Below are 27,187 nucleotides of genomic sequence, written 5' to 3' on the forward strand. Positions count from 1 at the left end.
GGGCGGGGAAAGTGAAATGTTTTGCAGCAGCTGCACAAAGAACCAGGACAGCTTCCTGTGAGTCGCCAGTGTGATGAGGCTCTCCAGTGGTGACATAATCAGACCTGCATCTTCCCAGCCTTCAAACAAGAACAACTAAATGAGTGAGAGCATCTTTGGCCTTTGCATTCAGTTCTGAATCCAGTGCCTCTCTAGATTACAAAGTATTTAAAATCCTGCTTCATGGTGGGTCCAGAGAGGGACTGGAAATGCTTAGCTAGTGAGGAGAGCACTGCTGCAGCATGAAAATGACAGGAATCTGAATGGCAGTGCAGAAGACAGACGTGTCAGCTAAGGGGACACAGCAGGACCAATCGCTGAAGGCCACTGTCAGTAGATACAAGGACTTTCCCATCAACCTTCTTTGTAGCAGACACTGTTGGACCCACTCTGTGCCTTTGGCCATGGTTTTTCTCAGACCTGCCGATGGCTTCTTACTGAAAAAAACTGTGACCTGCCCCAGGGCTCATTTGTGCAGCAAGGTAAACCCCTTTGGAAAGAGGCCCCATTTACTGACAGACTGGAGGCTAAATAGCGAGTTCCCGTCCCCTCAGGTGGGGCAACGCAGAGTGCAGTTCTGCCTTGTCTCTGACAGATGCCCCTGGGTTGAACCCTTGCCACCTGCAGCAGTAACCTGTCCTGAGGCAGCCCCTTGGCTTCCTTCTCCTTCTTGGCTCTGTTCCCTACAGCACTTCCAGCGTTTCCCAGGACAGACACTGCCCTCATCAACTTCCACTCAGATCCTAGCCTCAGGGTGTGCTTTGGGGCACCTGACTTACATCACTCATCAAAGAAGAAATCGTGTACTAGTTTGCTATTGTAACAGGTTACCACAAAGTCAGCAGCTTAACACACCACCTCACAGTTTCCATTGGTCTTGGTCTGGTCGGGAGTGCAGCAGGGCTGGGAGGGCTGCACTCATCAGGAGCTCAGGGGCCTCTCCCATGCTTGTTCACATGCTCAGCAGGGTCCAGGTCGTCAGGGTCATAGGCCGAGGTTCCTGTTTTCTTGCTGGCCTTTGACCAGAGGCTGCTTCCTGCTCCTAAGGGCTGCCTTCTGTTCCCTGCCACGCGGCCCTCTCCGTAGCAGGCTAGCTGATCCGTCAAGGTCATCAGGAAAGGGTCTCTACTGCTTCCAAACTCGAATATCCTTTCTGTCAAAGTGTGGAGAAATCCTCTTCTTCAGAAGGGCTCAAGTAATTAGGGGAGGCCAATGAGATCATCTCTCTATCTGAAGGTCTTGGAAACTTAACTGCATCTGGAAAATTCTGTCACAGCAGTACCTAGATTTATGCTTGATTGAACAACCGGAAAAAGGTGAGTGTTGTAAAACAAAAATAAAATTCTAAGGCCCCCCAGCCATCTGAATGGAACCCTCCTCTCAGCTGAGGTCTTTCAAAGTTAACCTGAAAAACTAATTCAGGCAATGATGGGAAGTGGGAGCTGGACATGTCTCTACATTCCCTCCTCCCTTTTGGAATTGCTAATAGAACAGACTCTCAAGTCTGATGAGAAATATTTACAATCTATTCTCTCTGAGGCCAGCTACCTGAAGGCTTCATCTGCATGATAAAACCTTGGTCTCCACAACCCCTTATCATAACCCAGGCATTCCTTTCTATTGATAACTCTTTCAACCAGTTGTCAGAAAACCTTTGAATCTATCTATGACTTGGAAGCCCCCCTCCCTCCAGTTGTCCTGCCCTTCCAGACCAAACCAATGTATATGTTATATGTATTGATTGATGCCTTGTGTGTCCCTAAAATGTATAAAAGCAAACTGGACCCTGACCACCTTGGGTACATGTTCTCAAGACCTCCTGAGGATGGTCTCATGGGCCATTAGTCACTCATGTTTGGCTCAGAATAAACCTCTTCGAATATTTTACAGAGTTTGACTCATTTTACCAACAGTATATACCATGAGCCCGGTGAATCTTGGGCCACCTTAGAGTCCTGCCTGCCCCAGAGTGGAAACAGCACAGCCTCTGGAACAAGATGAAGCTGTGTTCCTAAAGTAAGTTATGTTTTTTACTTCCTAGTTATATGGCCTTGGGCAAGGATTTTAATGTCTCTGAGCCATAACTTCTTTGTCCCAAAAACGGTGATCATGGTGGCCACTTCAGAAGGGTATTATGAGGATTAAATGAAATGCACATGTAAATTACTCGTCACATGTGTGTGCAATAACTAGCTCTGTAAGAGCACCTTGTCAAGGGAGGTGTTCAAGGATAGGCTATATAACTTCCTGTCAGGGATTCTGCAAAGATAAACCATGATAATTTTGGAATATCTTTTAATTTTTTTTTTTTTTTTCGAGACTGAGTCTCCCTCTGTCAGGCTGGAGAGAAGTGGTGTGAACTCGGCTCACTGCAAGCTCCGCCTCCCAGGTTCACACCATTCTCCTGACTCAGCCTCCCGACTAGCTGGGACTACAGGCACCTGCCACCGCGCCAGGCTAATTTTTTGTATTTTTAGTGGAGACAGCGTTTCAATGTGTTAGCCAGGATGGTCTTGATCTCCTGACCTCATGATCCACCACCTCGGCCTTCCAAAGTGCTGGGATTACAGGTGTGAGTTACCGCACCCGGCCGGAATATCTTTTAATTTTTAAATCTACAATCTTTAGGTTCTTTACAACCAGGAAAAGTCTGTGGCTCCATGTAAACATTCTTGAAAGAGCTTTTCGTCAGAAAAAGGGCTTCATTGATTGGTATTCAAGTATTTCCTTGGGGCCAGGTGCAGCGGCTCACACCTGTAATCCCAGCACTTTGGGAGACTGAGGCAGGAGGATTACTTGAGCTCAAGAGTTTGAGACTGGCCTGGCAACGTAGTGAGTAAAATGTTCTTGTATTGGTTCGAACCCCGAGAGTGCACCAACAGAGAACACGAGGCGGTTTGGAGCCACACACTGTTTTAATGAGTGCCTGGGTGCAGGCAGGCTGAGGCCTAAAATGTCCTCAGCACCAAATGAGGACAGGGCAGGGGTTTTATAGTCTCTTGTAAACAAGAATTGCGTCAGTCTGATGTAACTGCTCCGTGGTACCCGGATAGCCTCTCTCGGTCTTCAGGGGATACGTATCTTCCAGCCAGCTCTCGTCCTGCTTCTACTATCTTGCTGACACACACTCTGGCACAACGGGCCTGGCACCTTGGGACTGGGCCTGGGAAGGGAGGAGTTATTCATTCCTTTAAGTTTTCAGGCCTCGGGGAGAACCTTTCAGTGAGATCTCCTCTCTACAAAAACTAAAAATGAGGCCGGGCGCGGTGGCTCAAGCCTGTAACCCCAGCACATTGGGAGGCCGAGACGGGCGGATCACGAGGTCAGGAGATCGAGACCATCCTGGCTAACACGGTGAAACCCCGTCTCTACTAAAAAAAAAAAAATACAAAAAACTAGCCGGGCGAGGTGGCGGGAGCCTGTAGTCCCAGCTACTCAGGAGGCTGAGGCAGAAGAACGGCGTAAACCTGGGAGGTGGAGCTTGCAGTGAGCTGAGATCCGGCCACTGCACTCCAACCTGGGCGACAGAGCGAGACTCCATCTCAAAAACAAAACAAAACAAAACAAAACAAAACAAAAAAAAACCTAAAAATGAAAGTATTGGCCCGTTGTGGTGGCTTGCATCTATAATCCCAGGTACTTGGGAGGCTGAGGCAGGAGGATCACTTGAGCCCAGGAGTTCAAATTTGCAGTAATCCATGATCATGCCACCACGCTCCTTCCTGGATAACAGAGCAGGGCACTGTCTCTTAAAAAAAAAAATTATAGGCCGACGGCAGTGGCTCATGCCTGTAATCCCACCACTTTGGGAGGCCAAGGTGGGTGGATCATCAGAGGTCAGGAGTTCAAGACCAGCCTGGCCAATATGGTGAAACCCCGTCTCTACTAAAAATACAAAATTAGCCGGGTATGGTGGTGCATGCCTGTAATCCCAGCTACTCAGGAGGCTAAGGCAGGAGAATCGCTTGAACCCAGGAGGTGGAGGTTGCAGTGAGTTGAGATCGAGCCATTGCCCTCTAGCCTGGGCAACAAGAGTGAAACTCTGTCTTAAAAAAAAAAAAAAAAAAAAAAGTGTGTCCTTAGAGTACAGAATTTAAGGGGGTGGAGCCTGTTTGCCCAGTATGGTGGTAGGAAAGTGAGAGGTACAAAAGAACTCTAAATCAAAGAAAATGACCAAGGTGAGTCTCAGTCATTTTAGAGGTTTATTTTGCCAAGGTTGAAGACACACTTGGTGGGGGGGATAAAGAACACAAAACCACGGGAACCTCTGTGATCTGTGCTTTTTCCAAAAAGGGTCTGGAGACGTCAATATTGAAAGGAGAAAGAGTGGCAGTGGGGGAAAGAGGAAAGAAAAAATGGTCGGGTAGATAAAAGGAGAGCATTTCACTGAATGCACATTTTACGTCTGAAAGGAGGAGGTAGAAGGCCAGTCAATTATGCATTTGTCTCAGTGAATCTGCAGTTTTACATTAGATACAGTAATCACAGGGTACAGGAAGCAGCCAAACATGCATTTGTCTCTAGTGAGTGGAGGGAGGATCTAGTCCTGTCTTTGTCCTTTACCTATGAAGATGAGCTGTGAATTCACGTTGTCAGGGTGAAATTCAACAGAACTGTTTTAGGCTAAAGATCTAGGGACCTACATGGAATTTCTTCGTGGGCAAATCACGTGGAAGGTCCCCTAGGGAGGTTTGTGGCCTTCTATCTTTGTAGCTATCTACTTAGGAACAGAAGGAAGGCAGTCTTTGCACGACTCAGTTCCCAAGCTTTTCCCTTTGACTTAACAAGTTTGGGGCCCTGAGATTTTTATCTTCCTTTCACAGAACAAAAAGGAGATGTAACCACCCTTACTTAACAATGTCACTGAGGACTAGTCTGGATCAGTAAGCTAAATTTACAACTGCAGGTAGCTACAATGGAAATCTCTGTCTCAGGCTGGGCTCAGAGTACCAGCAACCTAGGTTTCTCTGAGTCAGCCCTGCAGGGCAGAGGTCTCCTTGTAACCCACCTCTGACATATACATCCTAGTCTCTTTGTCCTGCTTCCCCATCAAGGCCTTTCAGCCAGATCTGAGATTGTGTCACAGATTCTGATTCTTGCATTAATCTCTGGTCATTTTTAGCAGCTCATTTGTTGACTCAGCTCCGGAGCCGCTCAGCCTCTGTCCTCACTCCCTCGTCTCATCCTCAGCCTGGGCGTTCCCCACCATGGATGGCCTCAGCCTATGCTGTTTTCAGCTTCATTTCTCGAAGGTCAGTGTGATATTGTGAAGTATATGTTCAAACTCGTTTTCTGGCATACAACTCCTAAAATCCTTAAAGTCTCCAAAGTGATATCTTTTTATGCTAATGAGTCAGCTGGTGGCTGGCAGTCCCTAGATAGCTTCAGGACGGGGCTGGTCACTGGAAAGACCATGGCATGATCAGAGGGTTGGGACTTTCAGCCCTATCCCCCACCTTCCCTGGAGAGGAGAGGGCCTGAAGCTTAAGCTGATCACCAGTGGCTAATGATTTAGTCAATCAGGCCTACATAATGAAGCCTCCATAAAAAACTAACCCAAAAGGACTGGGTTTGGAGACCTTTAGGTAACTGAAGATATAGAGGCTACTGGGGGTGGGGCATGTCCTGGGAGGGCATGGATCCCTTGCCCATACCTCACTCTAGGCACCTCTTCACCTGTAACCTTTGTAATATCCTTTGTAATAAACCAAGAAATGTAGGTGAGTATTTCCCTGAGTTCTGTGAGCTGCTCTGGCAAATTAATTGAACCCAAAGAGGAGACCCTGGAATCCCGGATTTATAGCCAGTTGGTCAGAGGCACAGCCTGGCACTTGCAGTTGGCATCTGAAGGTGGTGGGGAGAGCCTGGGGGACTGAGCCTCACCCTGTGGGATCTGACACTATCTGCAGGTAGACGGTGTCAGAACGGAACGGAAGTCGAGGACAGCCAGCTGGTGTCTGCTGCAGAATCGATTTCCTGCTTGGTGTATGGGGAAACCCCCCTACACGTTGGGTCACAGAAATCTTCTGTGTTGGGTGTTGTGCCGTGAGAACAGAGAAAAAACAATTGGTGGTTTTTCACTCATAGAGTCAGTATTGGCCTCTCAATGAGATCCACAATGCCTCATTAATTACAAAACTATCCAACCTTAAACGGCATCTGTAAATTATGTCAGTATGCAAGTATTCATGAGTTAGCAAATTTTGAATTTTGAAAGACCAAGTACATAGAAATATCCAGTTGTACATTGCCTCTCTATCCTATCATGCACCCTAACTCTCCCCTCTTCCCTAACCCATGTACAGCAACCAAGTTGCTCTTGGCCTTGAGGCCCCTGAGGGTCAGTAAGGGGAATGACTGCCCGCAACCCCTGACCACCTACCCGATTTCCTCCCAAGGAAACTGGGCATAAAAGGAGCACCTCCCCTTCCCCTTTCCACATTTGCTGCTCTGTTAAATTGCCCTCAGAGGGTGTTTCTCCTGCATATTTGTCTGCATCTTCCTTAATCTTCTTCTTTCTTTCAGTTATTAAAAAAATTCTGGGCGGGCCCAGTGGCTCACACCTGTAAGTCCAGCACTTTGGGAGGCCGAGGCCGGCGGATCACTTGAGGTCAGGAGTTTGAGATCAGCCTGGCCAACATGGTAAAACCCTGTCTCTACTAAAAATACAAAAGTTAGCCAGGCATGGTGGCACACGCCTATAGGCCCAGCTATTTGGGAGGCTAGGGCAGGAGAATCGCTTGAACCGGGGAGGCGCAGGTTGCAATGAGCTGAGATGGAGCTATTGTACTCCAGCCCCGGGGTCACAGCAAGACTCGGTCTCAAAAAAATAATTCTGCCCATTTCTTCATAACCAGAAAATGATACTAAAAGTGGGTGATGAATGGAGCCAGCTGGAGCTCTGGAGGTCACTGGCACTCTTTTGGAGGAACAGTCTCAAATCATATTAAACATGTTTCATTTTCTATTTTAGCTTTTTACATTAATTATAATTTATACATTACAATATAAAAGTTGAGTTGTCTTTGACTAATTGACATGATATATTCTATAGACATTTAAATTAACATTCATGGCCGGGCGCGGTGGCTCAAGCCTGTAATCCCAGCACTTTGGGAGGCCGAGATGGGCGGATCACGAGGTCAGGAGATCGAGACCATGCTGGCTAACACCGTGAAACCCCGTCTCTACTAAAAAATACAAAAAATTAGCCGGGCGAGGTGGCGGGCGCCTGTGGTCCCAGCTACTCGGGAGGCTGAGGCGAGAGAATGGTGTGAACCCAGGAGGCGGAGCTTGCAGTGAGCTGAGATCCGGCCACTGCACTCCAGCCTGGGCGACAGAGCGAGACTCCGTCTCAAAAAAAAAAATAAAATAAAATAAAAAATAAACATTCATTTTACTATTGCAATTTTCCTTTCTTATTTTGGAGTCATCAGTACCCTTATACCCCCCACACCCCAATTCTGATCTCAAACGTTTTCTTAGGTCTGGAAAACTAATTAGCACTGTGCTTGTGGTGACTAATGGTAAAACTGACCATGCCGGGCAAACTTGAGGTAATGGAAGGAACAAATGTTCTTCCTAATTAAGAAGAGACACAGAATATATACATTGGCAGCCAGCCATCGGTGGCATTTCATTAACACTAGCAACAAAATGTGGTGGCATCAAAAAGTAAATTTAACAAAATTAGCCCACCCCCCATTAAAATGTTCCCTATTGTTATTTTTGTACTACAGGGCTGTTAGGCGAAGGCGGAGGTTGCAGTGAACCCAAATCGCGCCATTGCACTCCAGCCTGGGTGACAGACCAAGACTGCACCTCTCAAAAAAAAAAAAAGTACTTTGATATTCTCTTATAGCTCCAAAAAAAAAAAAAAAAGGCACGTCCTATTTTGAGCGCATTTCCCGCCTGGTATTTCATGAATTTGTGGGAATGGTTGTTGCTCCCGCTGCAAAGGCCGTCCGATCTTGACACAGAAGCTCAGGCCGCCCCGGCGACGGGCAGGGTGGGGCGGCGGCGGCCTCCCGGCGGAACCCGGGTCTTAGGGCGCGACGAGGCGGGACTGGCAGGGCCTCCAGGGGGCGCAGCCCCGCCCTCCCTCTGCGCCGCAGGCCCCGCACCCCAGGGCCTCTCCCGCCCGCACGAGGCCCCGCCCCGCCCCGCCCCGCCGTGCCGCGCTCTCACTGCGGGGAGGGGGCCAAGCTCAGCCTTTCCCGAACCGCCGTTTGCCTAGAGCGTGAAATGGAGCGGGTCGCGCGACCCGGCGCTCCTGAAGGAAGAAGGCAGCGTGGTGGCCCCACCCCGAGTCCCTGGCAGCCCAGCCCCGGCGAAGGGTGAAGAAGCCTGGGTCCAGAACTAGGTGGTCAGGGAGTCAGGCAGTAGGAAGCCACGGAGCCGGCTCTCCCGGGTGCCTCGCGCCTCCCAGCGCCGCCCAGCGCCTTCTGCCCTGGAAGGTGCAGAGGTGGGGCAGAGGGACCCTGGACCTGCAGACTTTCGGGGTCTGGGTGGGGGCAAGAGCGTTCCGATGGCGCCTCGGCTCGCGCTTAGAGATCCTGCGCCCGCTCACTCTGCAGCGCCAGCCTCGGGATTAGGGGCGAGGAGCGTAGTGCGGAGCTGGGTACAGAAGAGCGTGCGGCCCGAGGAGACCGCAGTCTCGCCGCAAGGGAGCCTCGTAAGTGGCTCTGGAATTGAGTCCTGATTCATGAAGAAGAGCTCCAGGGATGGAGGGGAAGGAGGGAGGAAAAAAGGGAGGGAAGGAGCGGGGAGAGGACGGGATTAACCAGTATAATAGCTAATATTTATATAACACTGGGGCAGGTGGTATTGTAAGTGCTTTCACATATTCATTCAGGCTTTATCACAACCCCAGGAAGCGGGTACTATTATTACTATCACTTTACGGATGAGGCAACTAAGGCAGAGCGAGGTTAAGTAACTTGCTGAGGTCACGAAGCTAAGAAGTGACAGAGTGAGGATTCGCAGCCAGTCCATCGACTCTAGGCCCTGTGCTCCTCAGCAGTCAGGGAACACGGCAGGAGGGCACTGAGGTAGGGACATTTATTCCAGTCCTCTAAACGGCCTTAGTCACGGGAAGCAGAGATGAGTTTGCTCAGATAATTCAGTATGGTCTGGACACCTCAGATTATGGGGACGATGATAGTTGGGAGTAGGTTACATGTTTTTGAGAATTTGTGAGATTATGTCTAAGTCATAGCATAAGAAGATATAGTATTTTCTTCATTCTTAATGTTGAAGGCAAAAAAAAAAGTTATAAAGGAACAAAAACATCTAAACAGCCCATGAATAGGACAAACAAAAAGGAATATAATACATCAAGCATTAAAAAAAATCTCGAGAACAGTGGAAAGATACACTTGTACTCTTTAGTACTTTCTAAGTGTTTCTAATTTTATAATCAGACAATATGTATATAAGATATATGTATATATAATTGCTGTGTACATTGTATTTTTTTAAAAAATTTTTCGGGTATAGCTTAATGAGAATTTGACATCAAGAATGACATCTTTGAGACCAGCCTGGCCAACATGACGAAACCGTCTCTACTGAAAATACAAAAATTAACCGGTCATGGTCGTGCGTGCCTGTAATCCCATACTCCGGAGGATCGCTTGAGCCTGGGGGGCAGAGGTTGCAATGAGCCGAGATCATGCCACTGCACTCCAGCCTGGGCGACAGAGACTCCATTTCAAAAGAAAAAAAAAAAAAAAAAGACATCTTTCAGTTTTGAAAGGCCCCAGATTGACACTTGTAATATGAATGTCACATTCTGGGACATAGCCCATCCCAGAAAGTGGCTGAAAAAACTTCTGTATATTTACTCTGTATTATTATAGTCATCTGAAAAAAAAAATTGTAAACTTTGGTGGGGTTGATATTTTAAAATTAAATTTAATTGGAGTTCAGACTTTTATTTTAGGTAACCTTTTGAAAAGGTTACATCCCCTTACATGCTTTGAACAAAATTCTTCCATCTTCATAAAGAGATGCTTTTATTTAAAAAATAGCAGACAGGGGCTACAGTGGATGAGTTTCATGGGAAAGAAGTTGGAGCGGAGAGTGCAGCTAGTTCCCTGGGCCTCCTCTGAGGACACAAACAGGATGCAAGACTGTTCCATACGAATTTAGACAATTGTGTTGCTCGGATGGTCCTTGGGTTTTCGTCATTCTGCTGAAGAAACTGGTGTTTTCGAAATTCCAGGACTCTTTTACTTGGACCAACTAAATCTGTTTCAACTAGATCATAATTGTCACCCTTAGAGATGGCATCAATGAACAGTAATGATACCATCATAGCACCACATATTCACAGGGTACTTTTCACTAGAACATTCTTGCCAGGACCCTTCTTGTTGGGCCCTCTGAAGCAGGAGGCAGGAAGGGCAGGCAGAAGGGTAAGAGATTATGTCCTTCTGTAAAAGACAGATGTGGCTCAGCCTCCTACCAGGAACACATTCTCTAGTCTGAATTTTGTCATTACACCTGCCCTTCCTTTCCCCTCCTGCCAATGATGCCTTCAGGGTAGGGGTGGCTCAGACACTGCGTGGCATCCTGTCTAAAGCAGGAAGTGCCTTGAGGCTGGAGGAGGTTGGTTCCCTTCCCCTTCCCCATCCCCCGCCCACCCAACAGCCAGTGGAGCTGCTCCTCTTTAGACACCGAAAAATGGATGAAAGGGGAGCGAGTGCTCCTCAAAAGCCTATTCTAGGGAAGGGGAGAATTAGCAGGCTCCATTTCGTCTGTTATCTGCATTGGTGCTGTACAAGGTGGAGTTGCTTAGTGACAGCAAGGTGGGGTTGAGGATATCTACACTTGCCGCGAGGGAGGGGAGAACAGGAACTCACAGCCTCAGATGAGTCACCGTAGGCAGGGCAGGCATTATTTAAAACTCCGCGTGTGAGTTTGTCTGATTATACACTAACACACATCACGGGCGGCGCCGAGGGAGGAGGGCGCCAGAGAGAAGTAGTCTGGGCGTGAGCTGCCAGGCAGGAGAAGGCTGACTTGGGCAGAACATTCACTGCCAGCCATCCAGAGCAGACAGTCAGGTGCCTGGCCTGCGCCCGTGAGCCCTGCCATGGATTTATTTTCTGTGCGCTCACTGATGTCCAGTTCACAGACAGTGCCTCTCAGCTTCCCAATGTAAGAAAAATCCATTTCCATTCTTCAGATATGGTGAGAGAAGCTCAGAGAGGTGCAGTGACTTGCTGGAGGACTGAGCTAGGAACAGCAGAGTGGTCACATGCTCCACAGGCCGGGAAACGCCCAGCTGGTAGGGGTCCCCGTGTCCCCAGTGCTGTCCCTTTCAGGTCTCATCCTCTGCTCCTATTTGGCCTCAGATTTCACGTTGAATTAAAACACAAAGGCCAAGAAGCAATTATCTCCGGAAAAACCTTTTCAGAACTGTGTAATGAGTGAAGGTACCCCAAGAAAAGCCATTCTCTGGAGAGGTTCTGGAAGGCTCCGGCTGGTGGTGAAGAGCCAAGATGTGGGAGGTGGGGTGGAGGTGGGGAGAAGGTGGAGTCCAAGCTCTGGGTACCTGGGAGCGGCATCCGAGGGACAGGCTGTCCACTGGGGGCCCAGCAGCAGGGAGAGGGGAGACAGGAGGAGAAGTTCTAGGAAATCTGTCCCCACCCTGTGAAGAGGCACTAGGCACCTGCCTACCTACATGCTGAGAGGATGCTGGGCACTTCCTAAAGCTGGGGTGATTAAGACCTGACTTGGCCTAAGAGGCTACTCATAGACATCTGGCTTTATTTTCCACCTCCGATACAGACCAGCTATTGAGGTGGCAAGTAGGGTGCACATTAAGAATGACGGCATCACCTTGGGTTTTACCAAGGCATTTTTGCTCCATAAACTCAGTGTGCTTTCATATATGGCTTCTCATTTCCTACCACAAAGCCAGCTCCAGGGCATCTGTAATTATCATCATTATATAGTCGGAATGTGCTGGGAACCAAAGGCAGTCTCCAGGCCCCTGTTACCTAGTCCACTGTGCAGGGCCATCTTTGTGAATAATTAAGACTGGTCCTTACCACAGCCCACCCAAGCCTTTAAAACTCACCTGGGCTTTCTCTTTATACAAAGACTTTAGATTCCTTCCTTTACTAGCTTTGTGACTGGTCAGGTCTTTCAGCCTCGCTTTCCGAGCTATGAAATTGGGGTAGTAATAATGCTTACCCCAAGCCAGTGGTAGTCAACAAAAATATGCATAAGTGAGCAGCAAATGGAAACCAAGTATGTAATTTTATATTTTCTAATCTCAAAACAAGTCATTTAACACAATGTATCCAAAACACTATTATTTTGATAGATCATCAATATTTAAGAATCAATAATGAAATATTTCACATTATTTTAACTTACTGAGCCCATAAAATCCAGTGTATACTTCACACTTAACAGCACATCTCAGTTCAGACTACCTACGTTTCAATGTTCGGCAGCCACCATGCCTAGGGTCTACGGAACTGGACAGCCTAGCTCCGAAAGCTTCCCTGAGGATCAGGTGACCTAAGGAGTGTAAGGGGCAGGGCCATCAGCTGACACATCAACGTGGCAGATATATTCCTCCTGTCTTTCCTCTCTGACACACACACACACACACACACACACACCCGCAGAATTTTCCACATTTAAAAGGCCTTTACAAGGACGCAGGAGCCCAAAGCAGACATGTGACAAATCCAGCCCTTTTCTAGACCCCCTAACTCCCACCCCAGACCAAACCATCTTCCTTCCCTGTAGGGGCGAAAGGGCGCCCACCCTGCCATCCTGGCATTCCTTTCAGGCAGCTGCCCGTCGGCTCCCCGGGGCTCCACACTCCTCTCCACGCTGCCCACCGCCCCCCAACGGCGTCCTGGCCCCTGCCCAGGATGCGGGAAACCTTTGCTACCCGCTGGAGAGCCCACTGCAAATGGGTCTTCAATTTCCAGTTCCCCACTCCAAAGGGTACTCGACACCTCTCCCCGCCCCTAGGAGGCGAGGACCCTGTTCCGAGGCAGCCCCTCCCCCTGGTTCCGGGGCCCCGGTCTCCAGCCCTCCTTGAGGGTCCAGAGTGGGCGGGGCGGGGTGGGGACTGCGGCGTAAGCGAAGAACCCAGCCCCAGGGGTCGCCCGCGCCCGTGGATCCGGCAGGGGGCTGCGGCGGGGTCCGAGGTCCGGGCACCGCGCTGACCGCGGGACAGCGGGGCCGGCGGCCCACCCCAGACCCAGCGGCAGCCGCAACGGGCCGAGCGCCCCCACACCTCGCACCGCGCCCCGGCTCCCCCTCGCGGTGCCGCAGTCCCAGCCGCACCACCCCCGCGGCCGCAGCCCCGCCCGTCATGACGTCACCGGGCAGGGCGGGTCCCCGGGTATAAAAGCCGGAGCTGGGGGGCGGCGGCAGGTCTCTGCGCAGCTAAGCCCGCCTGTCCACGCCGCGCACCGCTCCGAGGGCCAGCGCCACCCGCTCAGCAGCCGGCACCATGCGCGAGATCGTGCACATCCAGGCGGGCCAGTGCGGCAACCAGATCGGCGCCAAGGTGGGTGCGCTGCCGCGGAGGGACCTGGAGTGGGGACCGAGGGTGCGGGCTGGGGCTGGGGCTGGGGCTGGGGCTGGGGCCGGGGCGGGGGCGGGAGGCCGCGGCGACCCCGGGCTGGCTGGGTGGCACATTCCGCGGCGAGGCCGCCGGGCGGGGCCCGGGAGGCTGCATGACCCGTCAGGATGCCCGCAGCGCCGCAGCTGTGCGTGCGTTTAATCCGGGCCCTTTCGATTTCCCTGGGACACAGCCCTTCTGAGGGACGCGGTTGGCATTCCGCTGGGTGTATTTGTCTCAGAAGCTTGGGTCGGGGCTATGGTCACATTTATTGCGCTAGCTTCATATGAATTTAATTTGTGTATTTATCTCTACGGTTTGAATGAAAACATGCAGTGTCACTGGACTGACAGATGTAACTGAGGCTTCCCTTTGGGTCGTACAGGCGAGAGTGTTAAATTTCCTTGCTCGGGCACTGTCTTGACATGATCACATACAACGCGATAGTTTTGCTGCCAGTCCCCGAGGCGGCAGGTGACTGCGCTGGGCGGGGGCTGCAATTACTGACCGCTGTGTGGGAGGCAGCAGAGGGCCTGGTGCATGAGTGGGGGCGGGAGCCAGTACAAGGACGTGGTCTCTTTGAGAACCGCCATGTTGCCCACCCAGCCTCCCCGCCCCCTCCCTGCCGCAAATTCACAATGGAGCCAGCGCCCTCACCATGGCCAGCTCCTTCCACTGCCGCCCAGGTGCCCTCCCAGGCTCCTGATGCCCTTCGCCCAGTCCGTCCGGTGGTCAGTGCTAGCATTAAACCTGCACTGTTGCAGGGGTGCCTGGGATCTGTGCCAAGAGAGCTTGATCCCTGGAGGCAGACACAGGGTGGGTCCCCCTGTCCTTGGTCCTGCCACGACCCATCAATCATCCCGGATGCAGTGGCATTCAGCCCTGCCTGGGGTGACAGAGCCTCCTTGTACCCCTTCTCGATTTCTCTACCCTCCCCACACTCTCCCTAGAAGGGCATCTGCTGTGCCCCCTCCTCCTCCAGGGCCCCTCCCAGCCTTTCAGTCTATCGCCATAATATGGCCGATGCTCTGCAGATTTTCAAGCCCCTCAGCAGCGGCTGCTGCAGGAAATAGGGGGTGCAGCTCTTTGCTCTCTGTCTAGCACTTACTGTCTGACCACAAAAGCCCCTGTTCCAAGGACATGGGAGGAAGACAAGGCCATCCTTAGTGACATTCAGGATGCAGAGCCATGGTGTGGTTCTTGTTTCATTTCAGTTTTGGGAGGTCATCAGTGATGAGCATGGGATCGACCCCACAGGCAGTTACCATGGAGACAGTGACTTGCAGCTGGAGAGAATCAACGTGTACTACAATGAGGCTGCTGGTGAGTAGCAGGATGTGTGTGCCCAGGAATCCTTGTTTTCCATGATGTGGGAGATGAAATGTCCTAGGAACATGCACGTGACAAAGGCATGCTTCTTGCATATTCATTTCAAATGCCAACTGCTGGAAAAACACGCTTTATGGTTTCCTAAGAGTCCTGCCTGTTTGCCAGAGTTAAGCACGCTCAGGACCTCCTTTTTCTTAAAAGCAGAAAATCTCCTGTTCTCCTTTTGTCTCAGATGCTGGAATTGAATGCTGCTGTGAGTCCATCCCTAAGCACAGGTTTGAGTCAGTTCTCGTTTCCTGCAGGTAATAAATACGTACCTCGGGCCATCCTGGTGGATCTGGAGCCTGGCACCATGGACTCCGTCAGGTCTGGACCCTTCGGCCAGATCTTCAGGCCAGACAACTTCGTGTTTGGTATGTAGTCATGATCACTGGGAACTGGCCAAATGACACCTTCTTCCTAACAGCCCTGCAAAGCACAGTTCGTAGTGTTCACTGCTGAGGTGACACTGTGTCCACAGCAGCCCTGAGTCCTGGCCTAGCTCCATGCAGTCCATGGGCGGTCATGGCTCACAGATCAACGCCAGCCTGCAGAGGGCTGCCGCAGCCCTTCCATTGCAGAGCAGCCTCAGACTGGAAGGAAGAAAGAGCAAGGAAAAGCTTCAAGCCAGGCTTCATAGGCTATAGGAAACTTCAAAGGACTTCAAAGAGTCAGGGGCCAAAAGCACAGGTTATGACCGGAGGTAGACAGATGCTGAGGCCACCTTCTCTCCCGGTCACACTGCCTTCACTTTGCCTGTTTAATTGTACTTGAGTATAAAAAGAATGCCTGTTAAAAATGTATGTATTTCAGAACCAATTAAGTTTTCTAACCCTATCCTCTTCCTCAGTAAATAGCCTCCGATGAGCTAAACTTACTTCTTAACTTTATTATGATCCCCAGTGTTTTTGAGGTCGCTGACACAGAAAAATATTTCTTCAGGTAAAAGAAGAGTATTCAAAAGAGAAGAATCTGCCAGTCTAAGACCAGTCCTACCTTCTCCTCCATAGTCAAAATGACAGATTTTGAAATTCCTTATGTTTTAGTGTCTAATGTTCACTTTCCCTCTGGCAGGCCAGAGCGGAGCTGGGAATAACTGGGCCAAGGGCCACTACACAGAGGGAGCCGAGCTGGTCGACTCGGTCCTGGACGTGGTGAGGAAGGAGTCAGAGAGCTGTGACTGTCTCCAGGGCTTCCAGCTGACCCACTCTCTGGGGGGCGGCACCGGGTCCGGGATGGGCACCCTGCTCATCAGCAAGATCCGGGAAGAGTACCCAGACCGCATCATGAACACCTTCAGCGTCATGCCCTCACCCAAGGTGTCAGACACGGTGGTGGAGCCCTACAACGCCACCCTCTCTGTCCACCAGCTGGTGGAAAACACAGATGAAACCTACTCCATTGATAACGAGGCCCTGTACGACATCTGCTTCCGCACCCTGAAGCTGACCACCCCCACCTACGGGGACCTCAACCACCTGGTGTCGGCCACCATGAGCGGGGTCACCACCTGCCTGCGCTTCCCGGGCCAGCTGAACGCAGACCTGCGCAAGCTGGCGGTGAACATGGTGCCCTTCCCGCGCCTGCACTTCTTCATGCCCGGCTTCGCGCCCCTCACCAGCCGGGGCAGCCAGCAGTACCGCGCGCTCACGGTGCCCGAGCTCACCCAGCAGATGTTCGACTCCAAGAACATGATGGCCGCCTGCGACCCGCGCCACGGCCGCTACCTGACGGTGGCTGCCATCTTCCGGGGCCGCATGTCCATGAAGGAGGTGGACGAGCAGATGCTCAACGTGCAGAACAAGAACAGCAGCTACTTCGTGGAGTGGATCCCCAACAACGTGAAGACGGCCGTGTGCGACATCCCGCCCCGCGGCCTGAAGATGTCGGCCACCTTCATCGGCAACAGCACGGCCATCCAGGAGCTGTTCAAGCGCATCTCGGAGCAGTTCACGGCCATGTTCCGGCGCAAGGCCTTCCTGCACTGGTACACGGGCGAGGGCATGGACGAGATGGAGTTCACCGAGGCCGAGAGCAACATGAACGACCTGGTGTCTGAGTACCAGCAGTACCAGGACGCCACGGCCGACGAACAGGGGGAGTTCGAGGAGGAGGAGGGCGAGGACGAGGCTTAAGAACTTCTGAAATCAATCGTGCATCCTTAGTGAACTTCTATTGTCCTCAAGCATGGTCTTTCTACTTGTAAACTATGGTGCTCAGTTTTGCCTCTGTTAGAAAAATTCACACTGTTGATGTAATGATGTGGAACTCCTCTAAAAATTACAGTATTGTCTGTGAAGGTATCTATACTAATAAAAAAGCATGTGTAGAAAACCTTGTGGTCTCTGTTCTCCCTTCAAGTAATTTTTATTCTTTCTCTAAATGCTTAAGTATAAAGTTTCAAGGTTTAACTTGGTACTGTTTTTATTGTGGTGATCAAAGTTTAATAGCAATGTAGGATTAATAGCATTCCTGCCCTTTTAGTACAGAGCCATGAAAATACGTATTTTGTTCGCCTTTACTGGCCCAAAGTATTCATCTCTCAAAAGTGAACCAGGAGTAAAGAGGGATATGGGGTAAAGCAAACCTGCTTCTATCTGCTGCTGGTCTGGACGTCCTATGATCTTAGAATTGAGGACCTCAGGCACGGACTCTCCCTACTTCTCTTTGAATATGATAAACACAAATAAAAACACAAGTGAAGCTTGAACCTCTCAGATAAAAGGTACAGTATAAATTCAAGACGTCTTAAAATCTCCAACATTGACACTACACATTCTCCAGGTAAAATTTATTTGAAAGTAAATTATGGCAGGAATTCACCTGTTAAGACAATGGTATAACCTATCACAACTTCATATTAGAAAATCAGATTTAATTTTCATAGCTATTGAAGTTAGAGGCTTTATTCCTTTTTTTTTTTTTTTTTTTTTTAAAGACAAGATCTTACTCTGTTGCCCAGGTTGGAGTGCAGTGATGCAATCACAGCTCATTGCAGCTTTGAATTGGCTCAAGTGATCCTCCGCCTCAGCTTCCGGAGCAGCTGGGACCACAGGTGTGTGCCACTTCGCCTGGCTAATTCTAAAAAACTTTTTTTTTTGTAGAGCCAGAGTCTCCCTATATTGCACAAGTTGGTCTTGAACTCCTAGGCTCAGGCAATTCTCCCGCCTCAGCCTCCCAAAGTGCTGAGATTATAGCGGTGACCCACCATGCCCAGTCTGAAGCTAGAGGCTGGTTTCAGTATGTCATTGTTCTCATCTGGTCAGGATAAGATTGAAGGGAGGGGTAGAAAGTTTCCAAGGCGGAAGGTTTCAAAGGCATCATGGTAACAGGCAGCAACACGATGAAGCCCCACGTGAAGGAGCCACCGAGACTCCAGTGCGCACTCTCACTGCAGGAAGCCTTCTGCTAACCTGTTGAATTCATTTGCAAAACGCAAATGCAGGTTGTGTTTGCCTTCTGGCATCAAATGCAGCCTAAAAACAGGAAGAAAAAACGCTTTGCGTCAATGGCACACCATGTAAGAACAAACCCCTCACTCTCCCCAACACTTCACAAACATCTAAAGTGAAAAATTGCCACATTTTCCCCATGAGCACTATCGAGGAGAAAATGGAACCCATCAGCCTTCTAAGAATACAGACAGAAACGTGAAACTTGGAGTTTATGACGACCCCTGAGGCTGACTGTAAGGCGACGACTTAACAGTAGCAGACACATATTATATTTGGAATTGAATCACGTAACAAATGGTTTGACCAGAAAATGGACTGAGAGTTGGGGAGGTGATTTGGTGGTTACTCTAGAAAAATCCATTTTAATGAAGTTGATTTTAAGAGAGGTTGGTAAGATGATAAAAAGAAGAAATGTCCAGAATGCACTGGGCTGGGGCAGGTGAGTTTCTTGGGCTGTCAATGTAGCGGGCAAGTGCAAAGCAGAATGCACAGCCGCCCTCAGCCTGCTGCTCAACGTTCCAAATCACCCTTCCATTTTTGGATTACTGAACAAATCCATCTACATACAAGCCGCCAGACAAATGGCTGTGAGGGTGGTGAGCCCACGCCAGCAGGCCTGTGCTCCAGGAGCCGCTGCTGCAGCTGTCACGGCTCAGCGCTGTGGCAAACACACTGTCCTCGTAAGGCTTCTTCCTTTCAACAGGATTGTGATAAAATGGGACAGGTTTACAGTTTCCTGAATAAATGCAGCCTTCTCTTTGTTCTATATTTGACTTATTAGCTACAAAAGTATAGAAACAGTAAAAGTGTTAAAGGTTCTAGGATGAAAGCCTAAGTTCAAGCCACTTTGTCTACAATGATAACTAGACATTAAAAGGACAATATTGGGGCAGAATGCGTTACCATGTTGCCGAATTTTTTGACTTTCAATACTTGGGGACTGACAGCTCAGAACCTCAGCAGGCTCCAGGGAGGGACTGTGGGGCAGGGAGCTGTCCTTGGAAGATGCTGGGCCTCTTCCAACTCAGCCACCACATTGTGGGTGGGAATGGGGTACCAAGAGAATCAACTTGAAAGGAAGACATATTGTTGGGACCTTTCCAAGGGCCTTGGAAAATTAGTAATGCTATTACTAACAACCAGAACATTCTAAATTCAAATTTAACACTATTCAGAAAAGAAGGATGAGTTGCACCTACCCCAAAGATAGGATCCCAGTTGCCTACACAAGGAACAGGGTTTGCAGGGACACTCAAGGCCTTTGTTTTCAGGAAACAGGAAAGAACCAATTGCCAAGGATGCTGAGAGGTCACAGAAGGTCACGTATAGGCTAAATTGCATCCCGTAATAATCTGCACTAAGCTGGATTGGGAGGCAGGGAATCCCCAGCCTGCCACACGTGAAGTCCTCCTCTGTAGACAGACCAGCCCATCTGGCTACGATTTGTTGGTTTCCCATAAGGAAGGAAGGAGACCCTCGCTGTGAATCCTTTCTTTTTAGCTGTTCAGCACTGTCTGCACTCTTCCTAATCTCTAGATCTTGGGGAAATAAAAATTAGGTTCCCTTCATTAAACTGTGGGAGACCTGCTCTGAATGCTGGATGGATGAATGGACAGATGCACAGATAGACAGAAGAGAATATGAAGACAACTGTTCTCCTTGATATCTTTTGAGGGTCATTTCAAGCTCCTTCGCAGCCCTTGCCTCCCTTAGGTCTGACACAGGTTTCACTGCACGGAAACTCTACTGTGTTCCTCTTTGGGAACAGGACCACAAGAGACCATCATGAATATCAGCTGTCAAGGCAAGGCAGGAGCTCTGTAGCTGCCCTAGATTCTCACCCAAGTAACAAAAGGATGTAATCACATGCTTTGTGGAGAGTGCTTTTCAAACAATAACATTCTCCAGAAAAAAGAGTACGAAACCCCCCACTGCTACACACATGGCCGAGTGGGACATGAAGGGGCTTCAGAGGATGAACACGAGTTCCTCTGCCCGGGCAGGTTCCTCATTGCATGTTGCACCTTCAGAAACAAGACATGATTCCAGATATTTTGAGGAACTAGAAACTAACCCCAAGATAAATGTATGGGTCACTTTACCTCTGTCAATACAGCTCTTTTAAGTCAAAATGGCATAGGTGAGATGCTGGCCTCGTGACGCTACCTTTCCTGCCCCGCCTGGAGCCCTTTTCATCTTTAGCTGAACTTTCTTTTTTTTTTTTTTTTTTTTTTGAGACAGAGTCTGGCTCTGTCGCCCAGGCTGGAGTGCGGTGGCCGGATCTCAGCTCACTGCAAGCTCCGCCTCCCGGGTTTGCGCCATTCTCCTGCCTCAGCCTCCCGAGTAGCTGGGACTACAGGCGCCCGCCACGATTTTTGTATTTTTTAGTAGAGACGGGGTTTCACTGTGTTAGTCAGGATGGTCTCGATCTCCTGACCTCGTGATCCGCCCATCTCGGCCTCCCAAAGTGCTGGGATTACAGGCGTGAGCCACCGCGCCCGGCCATTTAGCTGAACTTTCACCTGTAACTCAGGGAGTTAGACAGTAACAAGGCCACAAGTAATGCGCTGTGGCGTGTCTTCACCTTGGATCAATGTAACAAAACTTGATCTATGAATCCATAAAGTTGTCAGTAAGTCTGTAATCCGTAGAGTGCCAGTATTTCACACTTTTGTTTTAACTGGAACCCAAAGCAGGCCGCTGGATCTTTGCACAGCATATCTTCCAGTGTGAAACTGGGCAGCAACATGGATGTCACTTCTTCAGGCATTCCTTCTGACACCATCCAAACCTGGTTGCCAGTAGCCCCTTTTTATTCAGAAACTAAATATTGTCCTTTTTCATTCTGCTTCTTCTAGAAAGCACCATCTAAGAAAAAGGTACTAGACCAGGCACGGTGGCTCACGCCTGTAGTACCAGCACTTTGGGAGGCCGAGGTGGGTGGATTACTTGAGGTTAGGAGTTCAAGACCAGCCTGGTCAACATGGTGAAACTCCATCTCTACTAAAAATACAAAAATTAGCCAGGCATGGTGGTGCATGCCTATAATCCCAGCTACTGGGGAGGCTGAGGCAGGAGAATTACTTGAACCCAGTAGGCAGAGGTTGCAGTGAGCCAAGATCCTACCACTGCACTCCAGCCTGGGCAACAGAGCAAGGCTCTATCTCACAACAAACAAACAAACAAACAAAAAGGTAATGGTGGGCCAACCACAAGCTCCTTGCTGCTGCTGAAGCTGGGGGCTGCCTGGCTGGACAGGCTCTCCTCTAGTTAGGGCTGACCAGGCATTTGGGGATGGTGGAGGCAACAGCTCACCGAGAGCTCCTTTTCTCAAATGCAACCATCTCTCAAGCAGTAGACACAAGCATTAGATGCAAAACTGCCCCGGAGGCTACTTTCTGGGCAGTGTGTCGGCTTAAAGTGGGCTGCTAGAGGACCCTCGGGCTGCTGGGTTGGTGCTTTTAAGTGGTGTGTGGAGGACAAAGCCTTTCCAAGTCTGCTGTGACTGTGGGGACCTAGTCAGGCCCTGGACTGCAGGAAAGCTTTCTTCCTCTGACAGTTGGATGTAAACTGGAGGCATCATCGCGGGAGGAAAACACTGGCTTTATGGGGCCAGGACATGTTTTGTCTAACCAGCACAGGGTCCGAACTGACAGGCTACATCCATCTCCCTGAGTCACAATTCCTCATCTGGAAAATGCGGACAGTAACAGAATCTACCCCGCAGAATCATTCTGAGGATGAAATGAGATAGTAGATTCAACGTATGCAGCATAGGGTCTGTGGGTACGTGGTAAGCTTAACAAATGTCTGCTGTTATTTTATTAGTGTATTTGTATTGCACTTTACAATGTGCAGAATTCCTTAAGGTATTAACCTGTGCAGCACATTAAACAATGACTGACTCAGGGGAGCACAATTAATCTACATTTGTTGGCTAACACAACACCTCCAACTGCAGGCTTCTTCTCTTAAGAGTGGTTTTAATATAATCTTAGGTAAGATTTGTCTGGAAAGGTTCAGACCACACTGTTTGAAATATTAATACAAAGGACTCAACTTGATAAGCACTGGCTAATTCTGTGTAGTAAATCCTGTCATGAGCCCACAAGCAGTGTCCGGAGCTGACGGTTTTCCCTTCCACCTGAGCAGCAGCTGGGAGGAGCTGAAAGCAGCACCTGGGAAGAGCAGGGCTGGGATGCCAGTGGCGGGGAACTGTCACCTGGGGCAGTAGCAGAGGAGCGGGCGAACCACTGCGTCCAGGCTGGAGGCAGTACAGAGTGGAAGCTGCAGCCCTGCCTGCCGGCAGCGTCCACCTCCCCACCAGAACCTGGCTTCACTTTTCTATGGAGCTGAAAATGAACCATTGTCACTGGTGTGAATCTTTTCCACCTAAGCCAATTCATTTCACTCCACCAAACGGTAAGGCTCCCACTGGCCGGCCTGGGAGGACTAGGGCCATCTTACCGCCGGCGGCCAGACCCGAACAGCCAAGGAAGCTGCAGAAAGAGGTACTTCCTTCCGTTCTGTGGTTCACACAGAGGACAGGGACTGGCCACTGCACAGACATCCCAGCACACCCTGACGCCTCGCTGCCAGCACACCCTGTGTGAACCCAACACAAGGCCCAGACCTTTGTAGAGATGGCATCTCTCAGCCCTTCACCCTGTGACTGTACACTTTGTGTCAACTTGACTGGGCTACAGGGTGCCCAGATATTTGGTCAAACATTATTTCTGAGTGTGTTCATGAGGGTGTTTCTGGATGGGTTAGCATTTGAATCCACTGACTGAGTGAAGCAGAGGCCCTCCCCAGTGTGGTGGGTCTCCTCCAATCTGCGGAAAGCCTGAGGAGAACAAGAAGGCTGAGAACAGGGAATTCCTCCCACCTGGTGGCCTTCAATCTGCGATGCTGGCTTTTTCCTACCTTTGGACTCAGGCTGAAACATTGGCTCTTCCTGGGTCTCAAGCCTCCTGGCTTTCACACTAGAACCACACCATCACCTCTCCTGGCTGTCAGGCCTTCAGACTTAGACTGGTACCACACCTTTGGCTCTCCTGGGTCTCCAGCTGGCCAACTCACTCTGCAGACCTTGGGACTTGTCAGCTTTCATACTCCATGAACCAATTCCCTGTAATGAATCTCTTTCTTTCTACCTATATATACATACACACATATATGTATTGTTGGTTCTATTTCTTTGGAGAACCCAAATATGCCCATATACCTACACTAATAATGGTGTTGTCTTAGCTATTCAGGAGACTGTAATGAGCCGTGACCACACCACTGCACTCCAGCCTGGATGCCTGGATGACAGTGCAAGACCTGTCTCTTAAAAAAAAAAAGAGAAGGCCAGGTGCAGTGGCTCACACCTGTAATCCCAGCACTTTGGGAGGCCGAGGCGGGCGGATCACAAGGTCAGGAGATCGAGACCATCCTGGCTAACACAGTGAAACCCCGTCTCTGCTAAAAATACAAAAAATTAGCTGGGTGTGGTGGCGGCGCCTGTAGTTCCAGCTACTCGGGAGGCTGAGGCAGGAGAATGGCATGAACCCGGGAGGCGGAGCTTGCAGTGAGCCGAGATCGCGCCACTGCACTCCAGCCTGGGTGACAGAGTGAGACTCTGTCTCAAAAAAAAAAAAAAGAAGAAGAAAAAAGGTATGAATAAGGAGCCACATGACCTCAGATAGGTGAGCGAGCAACTGGAGGGGCAGGCAGAGGCAAGGAAGCCTCACCGAGGAGCTGCCTGAGTCCTGGCCTAAGGGGTGAGCACACACCCAGGCAGGCAGAGGCAGGGCTGAGGGGTGGAGAGTGGCTGCAGGCGAGAGGCGAGAGGCGAGGGGCTCATCATTTGCAGCCAAGTCTGACACCCAGAACCAGGCATCTGGTTCCTGAGATCCGAGCACCTCCTCAGAAGCACTGTGATGGGCTGAACTGTACCCCTCATATTGATATGCTTAGATCCTGACTCCTAGCATCTCAGAGTGTGACCTCCTTTGGGTAGGCCCGCCACCACGCCCAGCTAATTTTTTGTATTTTTAGCAGAGACAGGGTTTCACTGTGTCAGCCAGGATGGTCTCGATCTCCTGACCTTGTGATCCGCCCGCCTTGGCCTCCCAAAGTGCTGGGATTACAGGTGTGAGCCACTGTGCCTGGCCTTCTTTTTTTTTTTTTTAAGAGACAGGTCTTGCGCTGGTTCATGGGTGTTTAAAGAGGTAACTAATTTGAAATGAAGTCACATGAATAGGTCCTAATCTATTACGACTGCTGTACTTATAAGAGAAAATTTGGACACAGGAGGCAGAAAGGCAAAGCCTGCTGTCACCGCTGTCGTTTGAGCAGCTCTCACTGTGTGTTTCGTATCTCAGACTTCGGCGTAAGAGCTTGTTAGAGGAAGGGCTTCAATCGACTAAAAACACATGTTAAAACCACTGAGCTTGAGTGATCTCTAAGGCCTCTTTGCTTAAAATAAAAATAAGCGATTCTTATTTTTCTTCTACCACAAAGAGAGGAGAGAAAGAGAAAATTAACATAAGCTGGAGGCAGACCTGCTGAGCAACTCCACCCTTTATTCAGCCTCCTTCTGAGGCAAGAAAGGCAGTTTGCTGTTTGCTTTACACATAATCTGTATTTCTTGGTAAAAATCTGGGAAGGGATGTCTGTGCCTTTAAGTGTTTTTTTTTGTTTTTTTTTTTTTTTTTGAGACAGGGTTTCGGCTCTTGTTGCCCAGGCTGGAGTGCAGTGGCGTGATCTTGGCTCGCTGCAACCTCTGCCTCCCAGGTTCAAGTGATTCTCTGCCTCAGCATCTTGAGTAGCTGGGATTATGGGTGCCCACCACATCTGGCTAATTTTTGTATTTCTAGTAGAGACGAGGTTTCACCATGATGGCCAGGCTGGTCTTGAACTCCTGACCTCAGGTGATCTGCCCACCTCGGCCTCCCAGAGTCCTGGGATTACAGGTGTGAGCCACCGCGCCTGGCCTGTGCCTTTAAGTTTAATTAAAAGTGTACCTGGCAGCCGGGCATGGTGGCTTGTACCTGTAATCCCAGCACTTTGGGAGGTGAGAGGATGGCTTGAACCCAGGAGTTCGAGGCTGCAGTGAGGTATGATCCCACCACTGTACCCTAGCCTGGGTGACAGAGTGAGACCCTATGTCAAAAAAACAAAAGTACCTCGCAAGGCAATGAAATATCCAGTTCACTGGAAGCTTGCTACACCAAGTTGTTTCCCTGCTGTCAGATGGCTGTCAGATGTGCACACAAGACAGCCGGGTTTTGGTACTCAGGGAATCTGCCTTCGTTTTGCGGATACCAAAATAAACCAACCACATTCTAGGTAGGCTCATGCCCAACATAAAGGGCTCTTACAGCAGAGGAAGGTAATAAGTAAAAAATACAAGCCAGTTTTCTTCTCGGCTCACTGCAAGCTCTGCCTTCTGGGTTCACGTCATTCTCCTGCCTCAGCCTCCTGAGTAGCTGGGACCACAGGCGCCTGCCACCACCATGCCCGGGTAATGTTTTGTATTTTTAGTAGAAACGGGGTGTCACCATGTTAGCCAGGATGGTCTCGATCTCCTGACCTCGTGATCCACCTGCCTTGGCCTCCCAAAGTGCTGGGATTACAGGCGTGAGCCACCGTGCCTGGCGCTACAATCCAGTTTTCGACAGTCATTGCTAATAACACTTTATACTCAACCTATGTCCTCCACAGAATATTGCTTTAAGAAAGTGATCTTCCATAAAATAGTCTACCAAAACAATTAATATCTGCATAGTAAGGGTGTTTTTCTCCTATACTGATGTATTCTGTTGCTAGGAGATGGGCTTAAATTAAACTTTAATTCCTAAATTAAACGTTCTTGTAGACTGACTTTAATTGAACCTGGCTGTTTAAGGGCACATACCACATTTACTATGTATGTCACTGTGAAAAACCTGTCATTTCTGAAGCTGGAAGACAATTAACCAGGTCACCTGGTATCTTATTCTGGGCACGTTACCATCGTACATATTAAGAGAGAAGTGGCAGCTGTACTATGGTGGAAAAGCACCATATTAGGAGAAAAATCTAAGATTCATTATTTACTAGCTATGCAGCCTTGAAAGATTGCTTAACATCTCTCAGCCGTGATTTCTCACCCGTAAAATGGGTAATTTTTTTCATAAGTGTGTCACAAACTATAACTAGATACTATGTAAAAAATACCTTTAAAAATATTAAGTGCTATATGGAGACACCACTTTGCACACTGCAAACAAACACAATCAAAAGCACAAAAACTGAGATTGCACAAAAAACTTTTACAGGCTGGGCGTGGTGGTTCATGCCTGTAATCCCAGCACTTCGGGAGCCCGAGGCAGGCGGATCATGAGGTCAGGAGATCGAGACCATCCTGGCTAACACAGTGAAACCATGTCTCTACTAAAAATGCAAAAATTAGCTGGGCGTGGTGGCACATACCTGTAATCCCAGCTACTCAGGAGGCTGAGGCAGGAGAATCACTTGAACCTGGGAGGGGTTGCAGTGAGCCAAGATTACGCCATTGCACTTCAGCCTGGGCAACAAGAGCAAAACTCCACCTCAACAAAAAAAAAAAAAAAAAAACTTTTGCAAGGATTAATAAGAAAGTATACTATTGGAATTTTGTACCATGACCATGACTTAGTATTATAATTTTGTAAAGTCTAGTTTGAAAATACCTTTTATTGCCTACTAAATACAT

The 27,187-nt window shown here is 49.4% G+C and overlaps 2 protein-coding genes and 2 long non-coding RNA genes across 5 annotated transcripts in view; 3 read left to right on the forward strand and 1 right to left on the reverse strand.

Moving 5' to 3' along the window:
• Positions 1-1,070: 1,070 nt before the first annotated feature.
• On the forward strand, positions 1,071-6,980 carry LOC144340593 (uncharacterized). Its single transcript, XR_013416863.1, has 4 exons — positions 1,071-1,355; positions 1,953-2,055; positions 5,162-5,291; positions 5,949-6,980. It is a non-coding gene; the product is annotated as an uncharacterized LOC144340593 (long non-coding RNA).
• Positions 6,981-7,560: 580 nt separating this feature from the next.
• LOC114677726 (uncharacterized) lies at positions 7,561-9,968 on the forward strand. Its single transcript, XR_003729180.2, has 2 exons — positions 7,561-8,713; positions 9,538-9,968. It is a non-coding gene; the product is annotated as an uncharacterized LOC114677726 (long non-coding RNA).
• Positions 9,969-13,447: 3,479 nt separating this feature from the next.
• On the forward strand, positions 13,448-17,341 carry TUBB2A (tubulin beta 2A class IIa). The gene is made up of 4 exons (XM_028847873.2): positions 13,448-13,585; positions 14,854-14,962; positions 15,271-15,381; positions 16,082-17,341. The coding sequence occupies exons 1-4, from the start codon at positions 13,529-13,531 to the stop codon at positions 17,140-17,142; spliced, it is 1,338 nt and encodes a 445-aa protein (XP_028703706.1). The 5' UTR covers positions 13,448-13,528; the 3' UTR covers positions 17,143-17,341.
• A 442-nt stretch (positions 17,342-17,783) lies between these two features.
• Positions 17,784-27,187, reverse strand: part of BPHL (biphenyl hydrolase like) — a 32,607-nt gene continuing 23,203 nt past the window's right edge. For both annotated transcript variants that reach the window (XM_015135441.3, XM_015135440.3), the window contains one exon: positions 17,784-18,483. In XM_015135441.3, the coding sequence (XP_014990927.1) occupies positions 18,396-18,483 (88 nt within the window). In that variant the 3' untranslated portion in view covers positions 17,784-18,395. The remainder of the gene's footprint in view (positions 18,484-27,187) is intronic.

This window comes from Macaca mulatta, chromosome 4 (assembly GCF_049350105.2).
Source record: "Macaca mulatta isolate MMU2019108-1 chromosome 4, T2T-MMU8v2.0, whole genome shotgun sequence".
In the NCBI taxonomy this organism is placed as follows: Eukaryota; Metazoa; Chordata; class Mammalia; order Primates; family Cercopithecidae; genus Macaca; species Macaca mulatta.

Excerpts from the sequence above, each read along its gene's own strand:
- TUBB2A (XM_028847873.2), top strand. The coding sequence starts at position 13,529 with ATGCGCGAGATCGTGCACATCCAGGCGGGCCAGTGCGGCAACCAGATC. Across the intron at positions 13,586-14,853 it reads GCAACCAGATCGGCGCCAAG|TTTTGGGAGGTCATCAGTGA; the intron begins GTGGGTGCGCTG and ends GTTTCATTTCAG. Across the intron at positions 14,963-15,270 it reads GTACTACAATGAGGCTGCTG|GTAATAAATACGTACCTCGG; the intron begins GTGAGTAGCAGG and ends CGTTTCCTGCAG.